Source organism: Rana temporaria, chromosome 10 (genome assembly GCF_905171775.1).
Source record: "Rana temporaria chromosome 10, aRanTem1.1, whole genome shotgun sequence".
NCBI classification, from domain to species: domain Eukaryota; kingdom Metazoa; phylum Chordata; class Amphibia; order Anura; family Ranidae; genus Rana; species Rana temporaria.
The window spans coordinates 71,141,788-71,169,627 of NC_053498.1; the positions used below are offsets into that span (position 1 = coordinate 71,141,788).

A 27,840-nucleotide genomic window follows, 5' to 3' on the forward strand; every position below is an offset into this window, starting at 1 on the left:
GGAATAGTGCCCCATCATTGGTGTCAGTGGAATGAATAGTGCCCCATCATTGGTGTCAGTGGAATGAATAGTGCCCCATCGTTGGTGTCAGTGGATGGAATAGTGCCCCATCATTGTGTCAGGGGGGAGGAATAGTGCCCCATCATTGGTGTCAGGGGGGAGGAATAGTGCCCCATCATTGGTGTCAGTGCGCCGTCGCTGAGGGGAAGCAAGGTGCTCCATTGTCCCGCCAGAACATTGGAAAGCCGAGGGACCTGGAGCCATTAAGATACACATAGGTCCTGACTTCCCTTTCAGCATGCTGCTATAAGCGGGTCATCGGCCTACACTTTACATTAGAGAAAATGTCACGTGTAAAATAGGAGCGTTATCTTTCACCGAAGATGATGCTGTGAAGAGCATGCGCAATGGATGCTCTCTCCTCCCCTCACATCCAATACTAAGGAGAGAACTACATTTCCCGTCATCCTCCCTTCCGGGACACGCCCCCCAGCTCATGTCACGTGACCGGGCTCCTCCAGGAAGATGGCGATCTTCAGTGTATATGTGGTGAACAAGGCTGGAGGACTCATCTACCAGCTGGACAACCAGAACCCCCGAGCCGAGACCGAGAAGACCTTCAGCTACCCGCTGGACTTCGTTCTCAAAGTACATGACGATCGGGTGTTGGTGTCGTTCGGTCAGAGAGACAACATCCGAGGTGAGCCTGGAGGGGGAGGAGGACGCCCATCATCGTCTGCCCTCCCTGCCCATCTACTGCCCTCCTGCTCATCGTCCACTTGCCCCGCCCATCTACTGCCTCCCTGCCCATCTACTGACCTCCCTGCCCATCTACTGCCCTCCTGCTCATCGTCCGACCTCCCTGCCCATCTACTGCCCTCCTGCCCATCGTCCGACCTCCCTGCCCATCTACTGCCCACCGTCCGACCTCCCTGCCCATCTACTGCCCATCGTCTGACCTCCCTGCCCATCTACTGCCCTCCTGCCCATCTACTGCCGTCCTGCTCATCGTCTGCTTTCCCCACCCATCTACTGCCTTCCTGCCCGTCGTCCGACCTCCCTGCCCATCTACTGCCCTCCTGCCCACCGTCCGACCTCCCTGCCCATCTACTGCCCATTGTCTGACCTCCCTGCCCATCTACTGCCGTCCTGCTCATCGTCTGCTTTCCCTGCCCATCTACTGCCTTCCTGCCCGTCGTCCGACCTCCCTGCCCATCTACTGCCCTCCTGCCCATTGTGCGACCTCCCTGCCCTCCCCACCCATCTTCTGCCCTCCCCGCCCGTCGCCCGCTCTCTTTGGTGAGATATCCAGCATCTAAATAAACCCCTGACAACTCCCTTTTGAGACTGGGAGCCTTAGCTGTACTGCAGCAGGTTGGCTTTCCTGGGCAAATCGCCCTCATGGCACATTGGCCACTTTAAGAGCTCTAGGGGGCACACCGCCAGAACTGATGCGTGTGCCAGCCAGCCAGTCACCCATGATGATACATTGACAGATGTCTGTTCTGTCAGGGGAGGAGAGACTGATCTGCTGTTTCTACTGATTAGGAACAGTGATCGGTCTAATCCTCCAGTCAGTCCCATCCCACCACAGTTAGAAACATACATTGAACCCCTTGTTTCCCCCCTAGTGTTAACCCCTTTGCTGCCAGTGACATTTTTTTACAGTAATAAGTGGCTAGTTTTTAGCACTGATCGCTGTATTGAATGTCGGTGTGTCCTAAAAAAAAGTGTCAAAATTGTCTGATCGGTCTGCCGCAATGTCGCAGTCGCCGCCATTACTATAACAAAAAATAAAAACGCATAAATATATTCCCTATTTGTAGACGCTATAACTTTTTTACGCAAACCATCAATATACACTTATTTGCGATATTTTAATTTTTTTCCCTAAAAATATGTAGAAGAATATATTGGCCGAAACCTGATGAAAAAAATGTAGTTTAAACAACAAAATAAATTGGCATATGTAATATAGCAAAAAGTAAAATATATTGTTTATTTTCTTCCAAATTGTCGGTCGTCTTCTTCTTCTTTTTTATTTTTTTTTTATTTTTTTTTATTTTTTGTTATAGAGCAAATAATAAAAACCGCAGAGGGAGCAAATACCACCAAAAGAAAGCTCTAATTTCTGGAATTGTCAGTTAAAGAGATGTAGTGCCGTTTCGCAAAAAATGTCCTGGTATTTAAATGGGCAAATTCTTACGGTCCTTTCACCATTTTATTTTCTAGGGTCTCTGCTTTCACCAAATATATGATGTTTTGAGGGTTTTATGTAATCTTTAGGGCCATAGTTTAAAAAAATAAAATAAAATTGTACACAAAAAACACAAAAACAGCTCTGGGAGCAAAGGGGGTTAAATGTTTAACCTCTTCTCCTCCCAGCCTATTGTCAAATGACGACTGGACAGGAACTTTGTCATCTGGGCGGACATCACACCGGAACCGGGGCAACGATGCTGTCACGGCTGTGTCCACTGGACTCGGCTGATGACTGGTCAGTGTACCGGCACGCTGCTGGTACTATGTGATTGCTGTGACCAATCACAGCAGATCACATGGCAATTGTAAACAATGGATGGCATCTTTTCATGGCATTTATTGTGTACAATTGTGTTTCTAGCAGTGATTGGACACAGTGATCACTTGGTACAGGCAGGGCCAATCGCAGCCCTTCTGTACCATGTGCTTAGCTGTGGCCATTCACTTGTACCATGTGGATTAGCTGTGATTAGCCACAGATAAATCACAACAAAATGCACTGAATCAGTTTCATTTAGTAAAAATGGTTGCTTATACCAGTGAAACTCGCCGTGTAGAAATAACTTTTTACCTTTTATGCCTGTCAGTTTTGACTGGCCGCGCTCCATGCAGTCCTATGGAGCGTTGGATTCAGGGGAGACATGTCTGCCAAAATCGGACTGATGGCGATACGTCCCCATCCGTCCAGATCGGATCGGTAAGATTTGATGAAAACGGACATGCTGTCTGTTTTAATCAGATCTCCCCTCTCAGTGAGCAGAGAGGGACTTGTGTGATCCGCCGGCTCAGCGGAGGAGACATCTCCTGCTGAGCTGGAGTCCGCCTGTGTGGAAGAGGGCTTAAATAAAAAGTTATTCTACAAGTCAGACATGGTAGTTACAGTAACATAGCTGACCAGTTTCCCAATTTCTAAACTATCGGCTTCTTCAAGGCTTGTATTGAAATACGTTACAAGTCTGTAGTTTGAATAAAACATAAACACATAATGACTTGGTGTATTTCAGTGTATTCAGTTGCCTCATAGGGTGTAGGAGGGTGCAAAAAAAGGGGGGGGGGGGGAATGGAAGGGGGCGTATAGTATAAGTGTTATATGGTGTCAATAGTAATGGCTACCTTTTTAGCCATCCGTGACTTCCAGATAAAGGGGAGATCAGACAATATAGGTTCATGTCGCAGCAAGGACCCCCACATGGCACACGGAAAACCCCTAAAGTTTCGCATCTGATAAAGTAACAAATATATAATGGTTTGAAAGGGGCATTGTGGATAACCCCCCAAAAATAAATATAAACAAATACAACCAGAGTTGAACCCCAGACATCAACCATGGTATAAGATGTCTCCATATGGGATGCAAGAAAACATTCTCAACCTTTTTATACAATAGGGTGACTGAATCTCCTATATATCTCTATCTGTAGAACAACTGTGGCTTTTATTTAAGGGGGCATCAATATCCCCTCTGTGTGTGTTCTATGCTTATGTGTTTTTGATTATCTTATAATAAAACATTTAATATTTACTAGTACTCTTATATGTCTGGAGGTGACCGCGTAATGCCAGATCCTTTACCCAATTCCCTTTCTATTTCTGACATAGGGTTGGCACTCCATGACAATATATTTTTCCCTTTATGGGCCTGGATCACATACATCTATTGCATTAAAAAAAAATATATATATATATATTTTTCCTTTTTTTTTTTTTTCCAAATTGTCAGTCATCCTTTGTTCTAGGGCAAAGAATAAGAACCACAGAGGTGATCAAATGCCGCCAAAAGAGAGCTCTATTTGTGGGTGGGAAAAATGGGCATACGTTTTATTTGTGTACGACGAGGGTTTGACAAATTATACTTTAAATCTAGGAGCCAGCTAAAAAAGTTAGGAGCCAGAAAACGTGTCCCGACGAGCTTGCGCGCAGAAGCGAACACATACGTGAGCAGCGCCCGCATATGTAAACAGTGTTCAAACCACACATGTGAGGTATCGCTGCGATTGGTAGAGCGAGAGCAATAATTCTAGCCCTAGACCTCCTCTGTAACTCAAAACATGCAACCTGTAGAATTTTCCCGAGGCGTCTTTCAGGACAGCACCTTGAGATATGGTGACTCCTCCCACTCCATCAGGAAACACCTTCTTTCCAATCTTTTAAAAGGGAGGTCCCCTTGTACCAGTCAGTTTTTGTGTTTCCTCCTCCGGAGGGGGCATCTTTTAGGAGGGAGTCTGATATCTCAGGGAGCTCCTGAAAGTCGGACTCTTTTTTTGTACTCCTACCTTTCTTTTTCTTTTGCGGCGATTCGTCGCGGAGACTGTCCGCTCTCCTGTGCCACCCGCGCGGCGGTGATGGTATTCAGGCTCCTCTCATTCCCGTGCTCAGTGGAGCCAGCAAATCTGGGGCCTGGCATTCGATTCCCTGCGTGCGCGGGGCGCCGCCATTTTGGCGGAGCCAGGCTCCGGAGACGCGCGTCACTTCCGGCGCGACCGGGAGGAGGGGCAAGGGGCGGACGCTGGGGCCTATTTTCCGCTTCCTGGTCCGGCGCAGCGGCGCTTTAGGAGTCCAGGGAGCGCGTACACATGCCACAGGAGTAAGCGCTGTCGTTTCTGCTATGGAGAACGCAGAAGATGCAGCGAGTGGAACAGGCACTGGCACCAGCAGGACCTCGGCGGGAAGCAGTAACATGAGTCTGTCTTCCTTAGGGGTGAGGGGGTCTTATGTTTCTCTCTCTCGGTCTCCTTATTTTTCCCCCCAGTGGCATGGGGGCCTGTCAGGACGCAGGTAGTGGTCACTTTCCTTCCTGGCGCACCTGGTGAATGGGGGGGGTTCCTTTTCTTGTCTGAGACCGAGTCTCATTCCGGACCCCTTTATTGTTTTTCTTCTCGCCCGTTTCCTTAGGTCAAAGCGGATGCTAAGAGAAGGTGTCCTGGCGTGCAGGACTAAATGGGGGAGGACTGGAAGAAACCTTGGTGCAAAGCATGCATCGCGGCAGTAGTGCCGGAAGAGTCAGCTTCTATTAGAGAGGATGTTAGTCCTCTTCCATTAAAAGCGAGTTTACTGGCCTCATTCCAGTCAGTTAGGGAATCCCTGACTTCTACTACCACCCCCTCTACTCAGCCGTCCACCTCTGCAGTCTTCCCGAGGGAGGTGGTAGTATTATCTTCTGGGCCCTCGGTCTTCGAGGAGGTATCTTTAGGGGCAACCTCAGGACCCCTCTAGTGGGGGAATCGGAGACTGAGGAGGAAACGGGGGTCTTCCGCAAAGTTTAAGCTTTCCTTAGAGGAGGTGGACAATCTCCTTATAGCCATTTACGCTACCTTAGGACTGGGTGAGGAGAAGAGGGGACCTAAGTTTGCACGATCGAATGTATGCTGGTCTCTGCGAGCCCAAGGGTCGTACCTTCCCGGTACATTCATTTATTTCTGAGACTATTCTACGGAATGGCTGGAGCCGGAGAAAAAACCCTTTTTTTTCCAAAGTCCCACAAAAGACGCTTTCCTTTTGGAGAAGATCCATCAGCTATCTGGAACAAGTTCCAAAGCTGGATGCAGCCTTTTCGCAGGTCTCTCGGCGTTCCACGGGACTTGTCCTTTGAGGACATGGGTCTGCTCAAAGATCCTATGGATAAGCGTATGGATCTTCTCCTTAAGAAAGCCTGGCAGTCTATTTTGATCAATCTGAAACCAGCCATGGCTACCACTTGCGTGGCTCGTAACCTGGAATATTGGGTGGATCAGCTTAAAGCACATATTGAGGCAGATTCCCCGAAACAGGATATTTTGGATTCTTTTTCCACCATAGCTGCAGCAGTTGCCTATATGGCAGATGCCGAGGCGATTAAATTTTCTGCCAGGTCCGCAGCCTTAGCCAACGCAGCCAGGAGGGCCCTTTGGCTCAAGACCTGGCCAGGAGACGCATGCGTCCAAAAGTAAATTATGTGGAATCCCGTTCTCGGGAGACCTAGCTGTTCGGCCCTGAACTAGATTAGTATCCTGGACAGGACGGCAGATAAGAAAAAGGCTTTCCCAGTAAAAGCGAAAAATCCTCCCCCTAAGCGTTTTTTTTCGGGCCCATAAGCAGCAAAATAAGGGTAAAGGGCCACAGGGAAAGAGAGGTTGGTCAGCGCAGAAGGGTAAAGGTAAGGGAGTCCTTTTCTATCCTCCTGGCGCAAACCAACAAGCCGCAATGACTCAGCCCCAAGGGTAGGCGGGAAGGTTGTGAGAATTTCCTTCCGCAGTGGTCGGCAGTGTCAGACAAACCGGTACATTCTGACCACTATCGCCCAGGGTTACACTATAGAGTTCTCGGAGGCCCCACCAACAAGATTTTTGGTAACTCAGACCCCAAGAGATCCAGTGAGAGGCATTGGCTTTAAAGTCCTCCCTGTCGGAGCTTCGACAGCAGGGAGTATTAATCCAGGTTCCTCTGGTAGACCAGGGCAGGGGGTTTTACTCTCATGTCTTCCTAATAAGAAAGCCCACAGGAAAATCAGGCTAATCCTGAACTTAAAACCTCTAAACAGATGTGTAAAGTACGAGAAGATTCAAGATGGATTCGATATTTTCCATCAGGAATCTTCTGACGCCAGGTTGCTTCATGCATCGATAGACCTGAGGGACGCGTAGTACACATTCCTATATCCCCCAAAGTCGGCAGAGGTTTCTCAGGCTAGTGTAGAGTTGGAGGGCACAGTGCAGCATTTCCAATACAGGGCCCTCCCCTTCGGGCTCTCAATCATCACCCCGGATCTTCACCAAGGGTGCTGGCAGAGGGCCTTAGCACCTTTGCGGCTTAGGGGATACAGGTCATCCCCTACCTGGACGACCTCCTCTTCTTTGCCCCTCGAAAGAGAGGTTGTTGGCAGATCTGTCTCGGGCACGAAGTCGCTTGGAATCCCTGGGCTGGATCTTAAATCTTCAGAAGTCCGCCCTAGTACCCTCACAGGAGATTCGTTTTTCTGGGATTCCAGGTGAATTCACTATGCCGGAGAATATTTCTCCCTTTGGAAAAGACAACCAAGGTCTTAGATTCCGTTCGGTTGTTGCAGGCCCACCAGACACTAACAGTCAGGCAGGTTATGGCAGCACTGGGAGTCTTGACTTCCACCATGCCAGCCGTCCAGTGGGCGAGATTGCATTTCAGACCCCTGCAGGCTTTTTTGTTCAGGGAATTGGGCTTGTGATCCCATGCTCTTGACTCCCAGGTGAAGATTCCAGCCAGTGTAAAGAGATCCCTATACTGGTGGCAAAATCAGAGAGTGCTTGTGGAAGGTCTGGAATGGTTCTTCCCAGTGGAAAAGAGCTTACCACGGATGCCAGCGCCTGGGATGGGGAGCGCACTTAGACGAAAGGTTCACTCAGGGAAATTGCTAAAGGAGGAATCCCTGCGTTCCTCAAATTGGAGGGAACTGAAAGCAGTCGCCCTGGCCCTAGTGGGCTTTGCTCCACACCTACGGGTCGCCATGTTCAGATTTTGACAGACAACTCCACGGTGGTAGCCTACTTAAACAGACAGGGGGTACGAGAAGCCGGATGCTTCAGTCCCTTGCCACAGAAATCCTGCTCTGGGTAGAAAGCAACTTACTTTCCCTGACGGGCCCTACATCTGAAAGAATCACTAAACCGGGTGGCGGACTTTCTAAGCAGACACCAGGTTCGGGAATCAGAGTGGTCCCCTGAATCCAGAGGTTTTCCTACAGATCACCGACAGATGGGGTCTGCCAGAGGTGGACTTGTTCGCCTCGAAGGAGAACTCCCAGGTAGGAAAGTTTCTTTTTCTCTGAGCCAGGGGGATGGCTCCCTAGGGGTGGATGCTCTGGCGAATCCCTGGGAATTTCGCCTTTGCTTTGCCTTCCCCCCCGTTTCAGCTAATTCCCTTGGTTCTGAGAAAGGTCCAGAAGGAAAGGGTCCCGGTCATCCTCATCGCCCCGTTTTGGCCCAGAAGAGCATGGTTCGCGACGCTCCTGACGATGGCAGCCGAACCTTGTTGGCACCTGCCCCTCAGGCGGGATCTTCTAGCACAGGGCCCCGTCTCTCACTCCGGAAGTGGCACGACTTTCCTTGGCAGCGTGGCTTCTGAGAGAGAAATCTTAAAAATAAGGGGTTTTCTGACCGTCTAGTTTCCACCTTACTTAACAGTAGGAAAAAAGTGACCCGAGCTATCTATGCCAAGGTTTGGAAGGTATTTTCCACATGGTGTAGCTCAGCGGGCCAGGACCCTAGGGATTTAAAGTTCCATCTTGGAGTTTTTACAGGAAGGGGCAGATAAAGGCTTAGCTATCAGTACCCTAAAGGTGCAGGTATCCGCACTCGGCAGTGTTCTTGAGAGGCCTGTGGCCACAGAACCCTTAGTGGGTAGGTTTTTTAGGTCTCTCACGAGATCCAGACCACTACGGTTACAGGGGTTCCCGAAGTGGGAGCTCTCAGTGGTACTTAGATCCCTGGCAAACAAGCCGTTTGAACCCTTAGGGGAAGCATCGCTTAGGAATGTTACCCTAAAAACTTTGTTTTTGATCGCTATTACCTCGGCACGTAGGATCAGCGAATTACAGGCCCTGTCTATTAAGGAGCCTTATTTATGTTTATTTACGGATAGGGTAGTGCTTAAAACTGACCCTAAGTTTTTGCCAAAGGTAGCTTCTAAGGCAAATCGTTTACAGGACATTGTCCTTCCCAGCTTTTGTTCTAGTCCTTCGGGAGAGAAGGAATTATTTTTTCACATGTTGGATGTCAGGGCGGACTTTATTAGGTTATTTGGAGATAACAGGTCCGTTCAGACGCTCGGATGCTTTATTTGTCCTCTTTGGGGTATCAAAAAGGGCCAACAGGCATCTAAGGGGACCCTAGCTAGGTGGCTGAAGCTGGCTATCCGGGAGGCTTATTTACAGGCAGACCTGACCCCACCAGAAGGGGTTAATGTCCATTCAACCAGAGCTCTTGCAACTTCATGGGCAGAAAGAGCTGGTGCCACGCCAGAGCAAATCTGCAGGGCAGCGACGTGGACAAGTTTTCACACGTTTGTGCGACATTATAGATTGGACCTCACCTCGGCCAGTGATCAGGCTTTTGGCAGGAAGGTCCTACAAGCTGTCGTCCCGTCCTAAGGTAGTAAGTCTCTGTTATCCTCTCAAGGTGCTGTCCTGAAAGACGCCTCGGGAAAATTCAAGTTAGTCTTACCGGTAACTTGTTTTCCAGAAGTCTTTCAGGACAGCAACGACCCGCCCTATGAGTGTTAAATGAACTATGCTGTGACTAACGTATGTGTTTGTGTTCCAGCCGGGGCCGGAGGTTTTTCTCTATTACAACTGACTGGTACAAGGAAGGACCTCCCTTTTAAAAGATTGGAAAGAAGGTGTTTCCTGATGGAGTGGGAGGAGTCACCATATCTCAAGGTGCTGTCCTGAAAGACTTCTGGAAAACAAGTTACCGGTAAGACTAACTTGAATTTTTTTTAAACGTCGCCTATGAAGATTTTAAAGGGTAAAAGTTTGTCGGCATTCCACGAGCGGACGCAATTTTGAAGCGTGACATGTTGGGTATCAATTTACTCGGCGTAATATTGTCTTTCATAATATTAAAAAAAATGGGGATATCTTTACTGTTGTCTTATTTTTGTCATTAAAAAAAGTGTAATTTTTTCCCAAAAAAGTGCGCTTGTAAGACCGCTGCGCAAATACGGCGTGACAGAAAGTATTGCAACGATCGCCATTTTATTCTCTAGGGTGTTAAAATAAAAAATATATATAATGTTTGGGGGTTCTAATTAGAGGGAAGAAGATGACAGTGAAAAATGACATTAGAATTGCTGTTGAACTTATAATGCTTAACTTGTAATACCAACGGCCACCACCAGATGGTGCCAGCTCACACAAGGAAGAGCTTTTTTTTTTTTTTTTGCCCACCTTCCAAGCCAAGTCGCCAGGATGCTATTTCTAGTCGCCATGGCGACCGGGATTTGTCGAGCCCTGGTGTATGGGGTCCCACGACCGCGCAATTGTCAGTTAAAACGGCGCAGTGCCGTATCGCAAAAAATTGGCCTGGTAAACACTCCAGAGCTGAAGTGGTTAAACTGACTTAATTTGCAGTTTGAAGCTCATCTCTTTGATCTGTAGATGAAGAAACAGACACAAAAAGAAACCATCTGTTTCAGTGGCTGAGCAATAATGTTGATAAACATTGTTTGGCTGCTATTTTTTTATTTATTTTTTTACAGCTCCAATTGCCAGACTTTGTTTACACTTCAGCTGTCAATGGAGGAACCCCACTGATGGCTGAATGAGTCATCAGTTGTTAGGGAGCGGGGCCGCCACCTCCTTAACGATGGATAATTGCGGCTTTCTTTTTTTTTTTTTTTACATTTCAACTGTCGGTGGGGGAATCCTGCTGACAGCTGAAGGAGCAGAGCTTGAAAGTATCAGTTTTAGGTATTGAAGCATTTGCATGAGTACTGGTACAAATGCTTAGTATTGGCACAGATGCCTGTATCGATGCAACCCTAGCTGAAAGTGTCGTGTGTTTTTTTTTTTTTTTTTTTGAGGTTTAACCACTTCCGGACTGCCGCATGTACATTTACGTCGGCAGAATGGCACGGACAGGCACATCAACGTGCCTGCCTAGACGTGGGTCGGGGGTCCCCCCCCCCCCCCCCCCGGTACCTGCGGCGGTCCCCGTGGCTTCAGGAGCGATCCGGGACGACGGCGCGGCTATTCGTTTCTAGCCGCCCCGTCGCGATCGCTCCCCGGAGCTGAAGAACAGGGAGAGTCGTATGTAAACACGGCTTCACTGTGGCGGCTGCATCGATCAAGTGATCCCTTTTATAGGGAGACTCGATCGATGACGTCAGTCCTACAGCCACACCCCCCTACAGTTGTAAACACACACTAGGTGAACCCTAACTCCTACAGCACCCCCTTGTGGTTAACTCCCAAACTGCAACTGTCATTTTCACAATAAACAATGCAATTTAAATGCATTTTTTTGCTGTGAAAATGACAATGGTCCCAAAAATGTGTCAAAATTGTCCGAAGTGTCCGCCATAATGTCGCAGTCATGAAAAAAATCGCTGATCGCCGCCATTAGTAGTAAAAAAAAAAAAAAAAAAAAACTATCCCCTATTTTGTAAACGCTATAAATGTTCTGCAAACCAATCGATAAACGCTTATTGCGATTTTTTTTTTGATTTTTTTTTTTTTACCAAAAATAGGTAGAAGAATACGTATCGGCCTAAACTGAGGAAAAACATTTTTTTTAGATATGTTTTTGGGGGATATTTATTATAGCAAAAAGTAAAAAATATTGCATTTTTTTCAAAATTGTCGCTCTATTTTTGTTTATAGCGCAAAAAATTAAAACCGCAGAGGTGATCAAATACCACCAAAAGAAAGCTCTATTTGTAGGGAAAAAAGGACGTCAATTTTGTTTGGGAGCCACGTCGCACGACCGCGCAATTGTCTGTTAAAGCAACGCAGTGCCGAATTGTAAAAACCCCTTGGGTCATTTTATTTTCCATTTGTGAGCTGATTGTGTCTATTCCCTATTGTCGTCTTATTACATCTCAGCTGTTATTTTCTACCACTTTACTAAAGGAAATGTACTTGGTGTGTGTGACTTATCTTGTTTTATCATCTCCTCTATGAGATTTGTTTAGTAATAATTGTGTCTCTTATGTTTTATAATCCCATATAGTTGGACACTCTGTGCTCTCTATCAATGGCATTGATGTAAGTGGAAGATGCACAGCAGATGGAAAGGAAGTTCTGGAATTTCTGGGAAACCCCTCCAACTATCCGCTTTCCATCCGCTTTGGGCGACCCCGTCTTTCATCCAATGAGAAGCTGATGTTGGCATCCATGTTTCACTCGTGAGTTGCTGCATTGAGACACGCATGTTTACCATGTTACCTTCACCCAGTTAAGCTTTGATACAATTTGTGTTTTTATTTGATTTTTTTTACATTATTATAGAATATTGGGGAGTAAGGAAGATGTAGAGATAGAGAGTAACGCACATTTTGCTCGGGGGGGGGGGGGGGGGGGGGGGGGGGGGGGGGGGGGGGGGGGGGGGAAGTAATTTCAAACTTTTTTTAATCCAGAGGAGCCATTTGATTGAAGACCACCTGCCCTTGTGTGGCTTCTAAATGATCTGTAGTAGAAAAACCCAATGATGTGACCGGAGGGAGGGTTCTTGATCCAGGAAGATATTGGCTATGTATGCTGGTTTAGTTAGATTGCAGCTGTAGTGTAAAGGCCTGTACATATGATCGGATATTCCAAAACAATTGTCCGACAGATGTGTTTTGTCGGACAATCCGAGCGTCTGTATGCTCCATCGGACAATTGTTGTCGGAATTCCCAACAAAAGAAATGTTGGATGTTCATGCTCTCAATTTGTCTGACAACAAATGTCTTACATAGTTAGTCAGGTTGAAAAAAGACACAAGTCCATCCAGTTCAACCACAAAAAATAAACACAGTACAATCCTATACACCCAACTCCATACCCACAGTTGATCCAGAGGAAGGCAAAAAACCCCAGCAGAGCATGATCCAATTTGCTACAGCAGGGGAAAAAAATCCTTCCTGATCCCCCGAGAGGCAATCGGATTTACCCTGGATCAACTTTACCTACAAATCTTAGTACTCAATTATTTTATGTACATTTAGGAAAGTATCCAGGCCTGCCTTAAAGTAATCTACTGAGCTGGCCAGAACCACCTCTGGAGGGAGTCTGTTCCACATTTTCACAGCTCTTACTGTGAAAAAACCTTTCCGTATTTGGAGGTGATATCTCTTTTCCTCTAGGCGTAAAGAGTGCCCCCTTGTCCTCAGTGTTGACCGTAAAGTGAATAACTCAACACCAAGTTCACTGTATGGACCCCTTATATATTTGTACATGTTGATCATATCCCCCCTAATTCTACTCTTCTCAAGAGTGAATAAATTTAGTTCCTCTAATCTTTCCTCATAGCTGAGCTCCTCCATGCCTCTTATCAGTTTGGTTGCCCTTCTCTGCACTTTCTCCAGTTCCCCGATGTCCTTTTTTGAGAACTGGTGCCCAAAACTGAAGTGCATATTCCAGATGAGGTCTTACTAATGATTTGTACAGGGGCAAAATTATATATCTCTCTCTGGAGTCCATACCTCTCTTAATACAAGAAAGGACTTTGCTCGCTTTGGAAACCGCAGCTTGGCATTGCATGTTATTATTGAGCTTATGATTTACCAAGACCCCAAGATCCTTCTCCACTACAGACCCCCCCCAGTTGTACTCCCCCTAGTATGTATGATGCATGCATATTCTTATTCCCCAAGTGCATAACTTTACATTTATCTACATTAAACCTCATCTGCCACTCAGTCACCCAATTAGACAGAGCATTGAGGTCGGCTTGTAAATTGGCGACATCCTGCAAGGACGTTATTCTCACTGTTCCGTCAGATCATGTGTACACAAATCCGTCAGACTAAAATCCAAAGTACAAACAACTCCGAACCAATGCTAAACATCAGACAACAATAGCAGACGTTGCCCAAAGGGTGGCAGTAAAGAGCTGAAAAACCACGTGGTTTGGTGTATGTTGGCTGAAAATGTTCTGCCGTCTGTATGCCGAACAAGTTCATGGACAACGCCCTTTGGACAAAGATCCACGGATTTGTCCGATAGAAGTCCGACCGTGTGTATGAGGCTTAAGGCTGGCCATACATTATAGAATTTTCCTTTTAGAGATACCAAAATCATATAATATGAGGTTTAAACATAAACCCTTTCATTGTGTATACAATCAGGCAGGCCCTTCTACTACATAGATGAAGGTAAAACTAAAGGAAATTGTATAATGTATGGCAGGCTTAAAGTGGAGTTCCACCCATAAATATAACATTACATCAGTAGTTTTTAAAAAATGTCATTAGTCCTTTACAAATTTTTTTTTTTTTTTAGATGCCTTCAAAGTGTTGTTGCTAGGCAGAATAGTTAATCTTCCCACTTCCTGCACCTAGGTGCTTAATGCACCGCACAGACTCCTGGGAATGTAGTGGGTGTAACTTTCCAGGAGTCTGTGCACTCCCCAGTCTCAAAGAATCATGTGACTTGGACAGTACAGGTGCTGAAACCTGATCTGACACTGCTTGTGCAGCACTGAGCATGTGCGAGATCTGCAAGGCTGAAATCCAGGAAGTCATACAGTCTGGCTTCATGATGCCCACACTTAAGATGGCCCCAGTCAATTTCTATTTTTATAAAGTGTCTAAATGCTGTAACAACCTAATAAAACGGACCTTAGTTTACAGACTAACTTTACTAGAATACATTAAGCTTGTGTATTACAGGGGTATTTATATTTAAAAAGTGAAATTGTGTCCGGAACTCCGCTTTAAGTGTAACCATGGGAGGCACCTAGCCAACATGAGGCAGTATTCCTCCCCTGTTATACAACTTTAGTGTTATATACTGGCTGACGCATGCAAATGTATCCAAGTGGTAATCCAGACAACATAATAGGACTACATAGAACTCTTCTAGTATTGCAGCGTATTGGTTTAGTAAAACGCTGCAGAAGCCACATAAACCTTTACCAATTGAGCTGTCCTCCAGGCATACAGATGAATAAATGAACACGGAGATCTTTTACCAAATGCTTTGTATTTTTGTCCATCCTGTCCTCAGATTTACACAGCTTTGGGAGAGGATTTCATCTTTCCCTGTTACAGTTTCACTTACAGCTTTGAAATCTGTGTTTACCAATCTGAACGCATATGAATCTAAGCTTCTATCTTGTTTTCCAGGCTATTTGCTATCGGATCCCAACTCTCTCCAGAGCCAGGAAGCTCTGGGATTGAAATGCTGGAAACGGATACATTCAAACTGCACTGCTATCAAACTCTAACAGGTAAGTGGTTTTGTTGGTGGCATGTGTTTTATTATTTTTTTGCTTTCCAGTAATGTATCCGCCCTTTGTGACTGAGGAATATCGGAGCTGGAAATATTTAGTATATCTCATACTACTTTTTTTTTTTTTTTTTTTTTTTTTTTTAAATCCAAAAACATTTTATTGAGTTTAGCAGAGGTACAAGAGATACACTGTGACAATGTAGGATAAAAAACATAGCGTACATAAAGTACAGTACTGGATTCGGAGCTGACTGTCCAGCCAAAAAATGACCAACAGTAGAACCACGTCTAAAACTTAATTCTCCCCTTTATTAGTTCACACATCCCTACCTCATTTACACTGTTATACAAGCTGTACACTCACTACTTTACTAGTTGTTGCCCACGCATGTAGATTAGGGGGCTGGAAGCATGGGGGGGGGGGGGGTGGCGGCGCCGGCGCCCCTGCGCCCTGCATTACAGGCTGACACTGCTGAGATGTGTGCAAACCTGGTCACCAACTACAAGAAATATCTTGCCTCTGTGCTTTACAACAAGAGTTTCTCCACCAAGTACTAAGTCATGTTTTGCTTGGGGATCAAATACTTATTTTACTCCCTGAACTGCAACTCAATTTATAACATTTATATCATGTGTTTTTTATGGATTTTTGGTTACTATTCTGTCTTTATCGTTTAAAATACACCTATGATATAAAATTATAGACCCTTCATTTCTTAAGTGGGCAAACTTACAAAACCTGCAGAGGATCAAATTTCCCCACTGTATCTGCATGCTGACTGGCTCTGTTTGCTGTTTATTCCTTTCACACACCAGCCCTGCTGTACAGGGACACAACAGGTTGATAGCAGGTCAGGCTCACCACTTGTATTCGCAAAATACATTTAAATGATGTATTAACCACTTAAGCCCCGGAGCATTTTGCAGCTAAATGCCCAGGCCAGGTTTTGCGATTCGGCACTGCGTCGCTTTAACAGACAATTGCGCGGTCGTGCGACGTGGCTCCCAAACAAAATTGGCGTCCTTTTTTCCCCACAAATAGAGCTTTGTTTTGGTGGTATTTGATCACCTCTGCGGTTATTATTTTTTGCGCTATAAACAAAAATAGAGCGACAATTTTGAAAAAAATTCAATATTTTTTACTTTTTGCTATAATATCCCCCAAAAACATATAAAAAAAAATTATTTTCCTCAGTTTAGGCCGATACGTATTCTTCTACCTATTTTTGGTAAAAAAAATTGCAATAAGCGCTTATCGATTGGTTTGCGCAAAATTTATAGCGTTTACAAAATAGGGGATAATTTTATTGCATTTTTCTTAATTTTTTTTTTTTTTACTACTAATGGCGGCGATCAGCGTTTTTTTTTTTTTTTTTTTTTTTTTTTTTTGTGACTGCGACATTATGGCGGACACTTCGGACAATTTTGACACATTTTTGGGATCATTGTCATTTTCACAGCAAAAAATGCATTTAAATTGCATTGTTTATTGTGAAAATGACAGTTGCAGTTTGGGAGTTAACCACAGGGGGCGCTGTAGGAGTTCCGTTTCACCTAGTGTGTGTTTACAACTGTAGGGGGGTGTGGCTGTAGGACTGACGTCATCGATCGAGTCTCCCTATAAAAGGGATGACGCGATCGATGCAGCCGCCACAGTGAAGCACGGGGAAGCCGTGTTTACATATGGCTCTCCCCGTTCTTCAGCTCCGGGGAGCGATCACGAGGGGGAGGCTATAAACCAATAGCCGCGCCGTCGTCCCGGATCGCTCCCCGAGGGAATCCGCATGCAGCGGAGGGGGTCCCGATCGGACCCCCCACCCGCTAGAAGGCAAGGACGTATATATACGCCCATCTGCCTGTCCGTGCGTTAAGGGGTTAAAGATTAGAGGTGTGTTCAAGTATACCTGGAGCTCAGTTTATTGTCCAATATCCATATATGCTGTATTTGCTGACTTTTTGTTTGCAACATGTACTTGTTTGTTTTACTATCCATTCCTTCTCTTCAGGTATAAAATTTATGGTTTTGTCTGATCCACGCCAGGCTGGCGTAGATGCTTTACTACGCAAAATTTATGAACTGTATTCTGACTATGCGCTCAAGAATCCATTTTACTCCCTGGAAATGCCCATTAGGTAAGAATTATTTGCAGTAGTTGCTGTAAGCGGAAAAGAGGGTCAACAATGCCCATTTGCATGCCTCACTTTGCCCATTGCACCCTCACTGTGCCCGAGTCAGTGTACCTGAAATTGACAGGTTGCGGGCGTCCATTCATTGTTTAAAAATTGCGGTCTCCTCCTGGTCCCTTCCGTTTCTCAGCAGACACAGTTCCGCCTATCACGAACGTTCTCTCATCCTCGGACTCCGTTTGCCAGCAGACGCTGTGTGCAGTGTTCCGCCAATCAGACGTCCTCTTGTCCGAGGCTGAAAAGACATCTGTGATTGGTGGAACTGTGTCTGCTGAGAAACGCCCATCATGGATGGGACCAGGAGGACACTGCAACTTTTAAACAATGTACGCCCGCAGCCTGTCAATTTCAGGTACACTGACTCGAGTGTATGTATGTATATATGTGTGTGTATGTATATATATATATATATATATATATATATATATATATGTATATATGTATATATATATATATATACAAAAGTCTATGCACCCCCTGTTAAAATGTCAGATTTCTGTGATGTAAAAAAAATTAGACAAAGAATCATTTCGGAACCTTTTAATGTGACCTATAAACTGTACAACTCGGTTGAACAGACTGAAATCTTTTTAGGTGGAGGAAAGTAACAACTAAAATAGGGTTGCAAAAGTGTGCACACCCATCAACTTATTATTATTCAGAATTTTACAGCACTTTACAATATAAAAGGGAGACAATACAGTTACAATAAAATACAAGAGGATTAATATTTTGTTGAAACGCCTTTTTTGATTTTATTACAGCACTCAGTCTTTTTGGGTATGAGTCGATCAGCATGGCTCATCTTGACTTGCCAATATTTGCCCACTCTTCTTTGCCAAAACACTCCAAATCTGTCAGATTGCGAGGGCGTCTCTTGTGCACAGCCCTCTTCAGATTACCCCACAGATTTTTAATGGGATTCAGGACTGGGCTCTGGCTGGGCCATTCCAAAACGTTCTTCTGGTGAAGCCATGCCTTTGTTGATTTGTATGTATGCTTTGGGTCGTTGTCATGCTGAAACATGAAGTTCCAAAAATGAAAGGAAAAGCGCACTCAATAGACTAAAATGGCAATATTATAAAAACTAGGGTTGTCCCGATACCACTTTTTTAGGACCGAGTACAAGTGCCGATACTTTTTTTTCATGTACTCGCCAATACCGATACTTTTTTTTTTAAATGTGTCCCCCCACATATATCCAGCCGTGTCCCCCCACATATATCCGGCCGTGTCCCCCCCACATATATCCGGCCGTGTCCCCCCCACATATATCCGGCCGTGTCCCCCCCACATATATCCGGCCGTGTCCCCCCCACATATATCCGGCCGTGTCCCCCCCACATATATCCGGCCGTGTCCCCCCCACATATATCCGGCCGTGTCCCCCCCACATATATCCGGCCGTGTCCCCCCCCACATATATCCGGCCGTGTCCCCCCCCCCCCACATATATCCGGCCGTGTCCCCCCCACATATATCCGGCCGTGTCCCCCCCACATATATCCGGCCGTGTCCCCCCCCACATATATCCGGCCGTGTCCCCCCCACATATATCCGGCCGTGTCCCCCCCACATATATCCGGCCGTGTCCCCCCCCACATATATCCGGCCGTGTCCCCCCCCCACATATATCCGGCCGTGTCCCCCCCACATATATCCGGCCGTGTCCCCCCCCACATATATCCGGCCGTGTCCCCCCCCCCCCACATATATCCGGCCGTGTCCCCCCCCCCCCACATATATCCGGCCGTGTCCCCCCCCCCCACATATATCCGGCCGTGTCCCCCCCCCACATATATCCGGCCGTGTCCCCCCCACATATATCCGGCCGTGTCCCCCCCCCCCCACATATATCCGGCCGTGTCCCCCCCCCCCACACATATATCCGGCCGTGTCCCCCCCCCCCCCCATATATCCGGCCGGTCCCCCCCCCCCCCCACACATATATCCGGCCGTGTCCCCCCCCCCACATATATCCGGCCGTGTCCCCCCCCCCCCCCACATATATCCGGCCGTGTCCCCCCCCCACATATATCCGGCCGTGTCCCCCCCCCCACATATATCCGGCCGTGTCCCCCCCCCACATATATCCGGCCGTGTCCCCCCCCCCACATATATCCGGGCCGTGTCCCCCCCCCCCCCCCCCACATATATCCGGCCGTGTCCCCCCCCACATATATCCGGCCGTGTCCCCCCCCCCCCACATATACAGGGAGTGCAGAATTATTAGGCAAATTAGTATTTTGACCACATCATCCTCTTTATGCATGTTGTCTTACTCCAAGCTGTATAGGCTCGAAAGCCTACTACCAATTAAGCATATTAGGTGATGTGCATCTCTGTAATGAGAAGGTGTGTGGTCTAATGACATCAACACCCTATATCAGGTGTGCATAATTATTAGGCAACTTCCTTTCCTTTGGCAAAATGGGTCAAAAGAAGGACTTGACAGGCTCAGAAAAGTCAAATATAGTGAGATATCTTGCAGAGGGATGCAGCACTCTTAAAATTGCAAAGCTTCTGAAGCGTGATCATCGAACAATCAAGCGTTTCATTCAAAATAGTCTACAGGGTCGCAAGAAGCCTGTGGAAAAACCAAGGCGCAAAATAACTGCCCATGAACTGAGAAAAGTCAAGCGTGCAGCTGCCAAGATGCCACTTGCCACCAGTTTGGCCATATTTCAGAGCTGCAACATCACTGGAGTGCCCAAAAGCACAAGGTGTGCAATACTCAGAGACATGGCCAAGGTAAGAAAGGCTGAAAGACGACCACCACTGAACAAGACACACAAGCTGAAACGTCAAGACTGGGCCAAGAAATATCTCAAGACTGATTTTTCTAAGGTTTTATGGACTGATGAAATGAGAGTGAGTCTTGATGGGCCAGATGGATGGGCCCGTGGCTGGATTGGTAAAGGGCAGAGAGCTCCAGTCCGACTCAGACGCCAGCAAGGTGGTGGTGGAGTACTGGTTTGGGCTGGTATCATCAAAGATGAGCTTGTGGGGCCTTTTCGGGTTGAGGATGATGTCAAGCTCAACTCCCAGTCCTACTGCCAGTTTCTGGAAGACACCTTCTTCAAGCAGTGGTACAGGAAGAAGTCTGCATCCTTCAAGAAAAACATGATTTTCATGCAGGACAATGCTCCATCACACGCGTCCAAGTACTCCACAGCGTGGCTGGCAAGAAAGGGTATAAAAGAAGAAAAACTAATGACATGGCCTCCTTGTTCACCTGATCTGAACCCCATTGAGAACCTGTGGTCCATCATCAAATGTGAGATTTACAAGGAGGGAAAACAGTACACCTCTCTGAACAGTGTCTGGGAGGCTGCAGTTGCTGCTGCACGCAATGTTGATGGTGAACAGATCAAAACACTGACAGAATCCATGGATGGCAGGCTTTTGAGTGTCCTTGCAAAGAAAGGTGGCTATATTGGTCACTGATTTGTTTTTGTTTTGTTTTTGAATGTCAGAAATGTATATTTGTGAATGTTGAGATGTTATATTGGTTTCACTGGTAAAAATAAATAATTGAAATGGGTATATATTTGTTTTTTGTTAAGTTGCCTAATAATTATGCACAGTAATAGTCACCTGCACACACAGATATCCCCCTAAAATAGCTAAAACTAAAAACAAACTAAAAACTACTTCCAAAAATATTCAGCTTTGATATTAATGAGTTTTTTGGGTTCATTGAGAACATGGTTGTTGTTCAATAATAAAATTAATCCTCAAAAATACAACTTGCCTAATAATTCTGCACTCCCTGTATCCGGCCGTGTCCCCCCCCCCCCACATATATCCGGCCGTGTCCCCCCCACATATATCCGGCCGTGTCCCCCCCCCCCCACATATATCCGGCCGTGTCCCCCCCCCCACATATATCCGGCCGTGTCCCCCCCACATATATCCGGCCGTGTCCCCCCCCCCCCCACATATATCCGGCCGTGTCCCCCCCCCCCACATATATCCGGCCGTGTCCCCCCCCCCCCCCCACATATATCCGGCCGTGTCCCCCCCCCCACATATATCCGGCCGTGTCCCCCCCCCCACATCCGGCCGTGTCCCCCCCCCCCACATATATCCGGCCGTGTCCCCCCCCCCCACATATATCCGGCCATGTCCCCCCCCCCCCACATATATCCGGCCGTGTCCCCCCCCCCCCCACATATATCCGGCCGTGTCCCCCCCCCCCCACATATATTGCAGCCGTGTCCCCCCCACATATATTGCAGCCGTGTCCCCCCCCACATATATTGCAGCCGTGTCCCCCCCCACATATATTGCAGCCGTGTCCCCCCCCCACATATATTGCAGCCGTGTCCCCCCCACATATATCCAGCCGTGTCCCCCCCACATATATCCAGCCATGTCCCCCATACCTAGTAGATGATGATGCCGCCGCCGCCACTGCCGCATTAATCAGTGTGCGGGGAACATTACAGGCAACTTTCGTTTGAATAGCTGTCCATTCCTTTCCGTGCATAGACACTCCCCCCTTGCTCGGGATTGGACAAATCAGTCCAATCCTGAGCAAGGGGATCTGTCCAATCCCGAGCAAGGGGGAGTGTCTATACGCGGCGGGGAATACAGCTATTCAAACGAAAGCTGCCTGTAATGTTCCCCGCACGCTGATTAACGCAGCAGCGGCGGCTTTGCGGTATGCGGGGGGGGGGGGGGTCAAGTATTCTATTCAGGCATCGGGGGCATTTGCGGGAGTGCAAGTACTCCCGCAAATACTCGGTATCGGGACAACCAAAATAAAAACCACTTAAAATCATGAAATGGATTCAAGAAAGGTAAGTACATATAGTGTACATATGGTATCGTCCCATGTGGGTAGATGATGGATGTACATGATTTTAAGTGATTTTTATAATGTTGTCATACATTTTAGATTTTTAATTTGTATTGAGTGCTCTCTTCCTTTCATTTTTGGTCTACTAGTGGCTACCAAAGTCCAGTATCACTCCACATCTTTTCTTTGGTATTTGGAATTGTTCATAATTCCCTTCACCTTTTCTAAGGCCCTTGTTCCAGCTGAAGAAAAACAGCCCCAAAGCATGATGCTGCCACCACCATGCTTCACTGTGGGTATGGTGTTTCTTAGGTGATATACAGTATTATTTTTGCGCCACACATATTTTGTAATTATGGCCAAAAAGTTCAGCCTTGGTTTCATCAGACCATAACAATTTTTTCCCACATGCTTTTCCGATGCCTTCAGATGGGCTTTTACAAAATTTGATCGGGCTTGGATGTTTTTCTTAAGGCTTCGATCTTACTACTCTACCCCATTGCCCAGACATATGAAGAATACGGGAAATTGTTACCACAAAGCCAGTACATGGCAAATATTCCTGCAGCTCCTTTTTAATGTTACTGTAGGCCTCTTGCAGCCTCCCTGACCATTTTTCTTCTAGTTTTTTCCTCAATTTTGGAGGGACGTCCAGTTCTTGGTAATGTCACTGTTGGGCCATATTTTCTCCACTTGATGATGACTGTCCTCGCTGTGTTCCATGGGATATCTAATGCCTTGGAAATTCTTTTGTACCATTTGCCTGACTGATACACTTTTAACAATGAGATCCCTCTGATGCTTTGGGAGCAGGACCATGGCTTTTGCTGTAGGATTTGACTAAGAAAATGTCAGGAAAGACCTACTAGAACAGTTGAACTTTATTTTGGGTTAATCAAAGGCATTTTACCATTTCCGGACCAGCCACCGTCATTATACGTGGGTACTTTGACGTTGAATACTGGGGTTACGGCAGCAGATAGCTGCCATAACTCCAGTATTTTCTTCAACGGCGGGCGGTCCTCTTTCTGATGAAAGTGGTCTCTATGGCGGATTCGTCCCGGGATCACTTTTATCAGGGTGGGAGAGGGTCGTCTCCACCGCTTACTGGAGCCGTCAGTCGCAGCGGAGACTGAGGCTGGATGCTGAATGAGAGAAAGATGGCCCCCACTCGGCTCTATAACATTGGATCACGGAAGCGTCGTCAAATGCCCCTTCTATCCAATAGTCTTAAAGCGTGTTTTTTATTTATTTTTTTATTACAAGGGATGTTTACATTCCTTATAATAGGAATACAAGTGACCCAAAATTATTATTTTATATATATATATATATATATATATATATATATATATTATAATTGTAGCCTTAGATCTCCTCTTTAACTCAAAACTGGTAACCTGTAGAAATTTTTAAACGTTGCTGAAGGAGATTTTTGAGTGTCAAAGTTTGTTGCCATTCCACAAGCGGGCGCAATTTTAAAGCGTGACATGTTGGATATCTATTTACTCTGCATACCATTATCTTTCACAATATAAATTGTGTTTTTTTTGTGTTTTTTTTATTTCATTTGTAAGACCGCTGCGCAAATACGATGTGAGATGAAGTATTGCAACGACTTTTATTCTCTAGGGCATGGGTGCTCAACCTGTGGCTCTCCAGCTGTTGCGGAACTACAATTCCCATGAGGCATTGCAAGCCGCTGACAGGTACAAGCATGTCTCCCAAAGGCTGAGGCATTATGGGAATTGTAGTTTTGCAACAGCTGGAGAGCCACAGGTTGAGCACCCATGCTCTAGGGTGTCTGGAAAAAAAATATATATAATGTTTGGGGGTTCTAGGTAATTTTCTAGCGGGAAAAAATTATTTTTAACTTTTTAACAACAAATCTCAAAAAAGAGCCTCGGTCCTTAAGTAATTAAATGATGGAAGTGTGTACTGACTCCTATTTACCTTGAGTTAGTCATTTATTTTTACTTTACCTCCCTCCCTCGATAGACTCATACCCCAAAAGACTGTTTGCTGTAATAAAACCAAAGGATGCTTCAACAAAGTATTAGTTTAAGGGTGTACACACTTTTGCAACCCTATTTTCGTTTTTTAGTTTTACTCACCCATAAAAGATTTCAGTTTGTTTTTCAATTGAGTTGGACAGTTTTTATGGTGGAAAAAGTGAAATCCTTTATCTTTTTTATTGTTTGTGTTGTCCCGAATGAAGGGCAGATCCGTCTTCGCCTATCTTCCTTTCGGGGGCCATGGACTCTGGCTCTGTGACTGGCCAGAGTCCGAGTGATGTCACTTCCATGCATGCGCAGGAGCCGCCAGTCAAGGCACACTTGCCTGAAGAAACGTCTCTGTTGGCAGTTGCTTCATCGCGCATTCGCAGATTACATCATCGGCACAGTAAATCTCTCCTAACAGGCGCACTATTGGGAGATATTTACAGTACCTTATTCTAGGCTTACCTATAGGTACAACTTACAAAAGGAGGTTTACAACCGCTTTAAGGCAGAATTAAACATAAAATATTTTTTTATGACAAGCCACACCATTGGTCGCTTTTGTCATAAACCCTTCTGCCTGTCAGCCCAAGCATGTGCAGCTCGGCATACATTTACAGCATGGCTCTTTGTTGTAACTATGTGACTCCTGTGCGCATGCGTGCAAATTGCATCATCACAATGTAGCCAACCAAGCTGCTGAAGAGTCCTAATCTGGTGGAGGCAGAAGACCATTCAGCCTGCCCTCTGCCAAGCAAAGTGATTGGAGTCGGTGGCACAGTGCAGTCTGAATTCTGCATCCATTGATTGAGTCTGCACAGCTTGACATAGTAGCTGACAAATACAGAAGTATATATAAATACAGAAGTGTATATTGAACTATTCACATGGGAATCTTTTAACGTTCAGAACATCTAAAATTGATATCCGTTGAATGCTAGTCAGTGTTCATGCCGTGTACACCCCTTTAGCTGTGGGGTGTCTGCTATTCTTATCTATGACCTGTGACTACATAACCCGGCTCTTTGTGCTGACAGGTAAAAAGAGACATGCTTGTTGATGGCTGTGGTGGTTAATTATTAGCAGAATTAACTATCATGGGTGGACTTTGCGATGAAATAAGATCACAATCCACTGGAATCATTTCATGCAAATCCATTTCATTGAACCATTCATGATTTATTTCTAATGTTACTAAAATCTGCCGTGGAGCCAAATCTTGCATTAAAATCATCCTATTTTATATAGTTTCTGCTTTTTAATTGCTTGTTCTTGTTCGATTTGTAAGCTATTGCTCTCCACAGGAGTACTTGAAATGTTTTTGCTTTGTTTAAAGTAGGACTGTTGCTGATTAAAATTTTCATGTTCCATTAATCGACTAATTTCGATTAATTATAACGCGCATACATTTTTCGAATTATTGCCATATATAGTCCCTACTGTAATGTCCGCAGACATCCTCCCCCCCATTGTAATGTCCGCAGACATCCTCCCCCCCCCCACTGTAATATCCGCAGACATCCTCCCCCCCCCCACTGTAATATCCGCAGACATCCTCCCCCCCACTGTAATATCCGCAGACATCCTCCCCCCCCCACTGTAATATCCGCAGACATCCTCCCCCCCCCCCACTGTAATATCCGCAGACATCCTCCCCCCCCCCCCCACTGTAATATCCGCAGACATCCTCCCCCCCCCCACTGTAATATCCGCAGACATCCTCCCCCCCCACTGTAATATCCGCAGACATCCTCCCCCCCCCACTGTAATATCCGCAGACATCCTCCCCCCCCCCACTGTAATATCCGCAGACATCCTCCCCCCCCCCCACTGTAATATCCGCAGACATCCTCCCCCCCCACTGTAATATCCGCAGACATCCTCCCCCCCCACTGTAATATCCGCAGACATCCTCCCCCCCCACTGTAATATCCGCAGACATCCTCCCCCCCACTGTAATATCCGCAGACATCCTCCCCCCCCACTGTAATATCCGCAGACATCCTCCCCCCCCACTGTAATATCCGCAGACATCCTCCCCCCCCACTGTAATATCCGCAGACATCCTCCCCCCCCACTGTAATATCCGCAGACATCCTCCCTCCCCCCCCCCACTGTAATGTCCGCAGACATCCTCCCCCCCCCCACTGTAATGTCCGCAGACATCCTCCCCCCCCCCCACTGTAATGTCCGCAGACATCCTCCCCCCCACTGTAATGTCCGCAGACATCCTCCCCCCCACTGTAATGTCCGCAGACATCCTCCCCCCCACTGTAATGTCCGCAGACATCCTCCCCCCACTGTAATGTCCGCAGACAACTCCCCCCCACACACCAGGGAGAAAGCCTTGCATTACTGTGTGGAGTTACAGGCAGAAGAACAGGAAGTGAGGATTTCTCAGAAGAAATAAGGGCATTTAAAAGCAAAATGGAAGGATGAGGTAAGTGAAGGAGGACTGCACTGAGGTAAAGGAAGCTATTTAGGGAAAAAATTGTACCTTTTACAACCCCTTTAACGCCCAAGTTCTGGGCCCCTGTAAACGTGTAAAAGCTTTAGACACTTTTACATGCGTCAGTCTTTTTTTCTTTCTGCCAGGAGGAAAAGCTTCTAGGTGAGTTTTTGCCTCTACTGTCAACTAATGTGTTTATTTATTTTTTTAGGTGTGAATTGTTTGACCAGAACTTGAAGTCTGCTTTGGAAATATCGGAGAAAGCGGGAACATTTGGAGCCAGTTCCTAGCCTTTGAAAGTCAGTAAATAAGAAGAGCGTGCAGGACAGAGCTGGAGCCATGTGCTGGTATGTGGAGTGTGAAGTCACATTTCACGTTTCATGCTGGGTGAAGGTTGCACACTGCCTTGCTTGTATATATTGTAAAGTTTACTAATGTCCGGTGGGTGGATCATACTGAAATAATAAGGGTTGAGTATGTTCAATTGAAATGCTGAAATATGTAGCTGTGTTTAAAGTATTTAAAAATAAAAAATATATTCATATTCAAAAGTTTTTGTTTCTAAATCCAAGTTTGGCCGTCCTTTATTTTTTTGCTTTCTTTTCTCATCTCGGTGCTACTGATGTCTTTTCAGCCTCTTCCAATTTCTATGCAATGGCTTCCCAATAATGAGTAGAGTGTACTTGCCCAAAGTGAGGCTGAGTTCTCAGCACAGCTCGACCATGCTCGGGATCGATCTGCTGATTCCCCCCCCCCCCACTGAGCTGGTGGGTGACGGGTCTGTCTCCGCTTACTGTGCTGAGATGGACCCGTCAGAACCCCTCGCTCTCCTCTATGGGGGGATCGTATGAAAACGGGCTGCCTGTCCGTTTTCAGCCAATCTGCCAGATGGATGGAAAATGGGGTCACCATCCGTCTGGGTTTCACAGATCGGATCTGATAGTAGCGGGTGTGAGCAGACATGTCACCGCTGACATCTGCCACTCAATAGCAGTGAATGGAGGCTGGGATCGGGTCTGCCTGACAAATTGATAGGTGGACCTGATTGGAAAGCCTGTGTGAAAGGGGCCTTGGCGTGGTCAGATTTTAATAGGAAAGCAGAGGGACTGGGCGGAACACCAGGGATTTCACATAAATGAAGCAATACAAAGAAAACAGATGACGTTCTCATACAAGTACAGCGGGAACATCAGGAATATGAAATGTTGGGTTTACATATTAACAAAGGCTGTAGATTCAAAGAGATGGAAAATGTAA

General features: G+C 46.3%; 1 protein-coding gene across 1 annotated transcript; it reads left to right on the plus strand.

Moving 5' to 3' along the window:
• Positions 1–477: 477 nt before the first annotated feature.
• Positions 478–26,877, plus strand: TRAPPC4 (trafficking protein particle complex subunit 4). The gene is made up of 5 exons (XM_040325427.1): positions 478–700; positions 11,940–12,114; positions 15,038–15,141; positions 17,150–17,276; positions 26,795–26,877. Exons 1-5 carry the CDS (start codon positions 526–528, stop codon positions 26,871–26,873), a joined length of 660 nt encoding a protein of 219 aa, XP_040181361.1. The 5' UTR covers positions 478–525; the 3' UTR covers positions 26,874–26,877.
• The last annotated feature ends 963 nt before the right edge of the window (positions 26,878–27,840 follow it).

Excerpts from the sequence above, each read along its gene's own strand:
- TRAPPC4 (XM_040325427.1), top strand. The coding sequence starts at position 526 with ATGGCGATCTTCAGTGTATATGTGGTGAACAAGGCTGGAGGACTCATC. Across the intron at positions 701-11,939 it reads TCAGAGAGACAACATCCGAG|TTGGACACTCTGTGCTCTCT; the intron begins GTGAGCCTGGAG and ends AATCCCATATAG. Across the intron at positions 17,277-26,794 it reads TCCCTGGAAATGCCCATTAG|GTGTGAATTGTTTGACCAGA; the intron begins GTAAGAATTATT and ends TTATTTTTTTAG.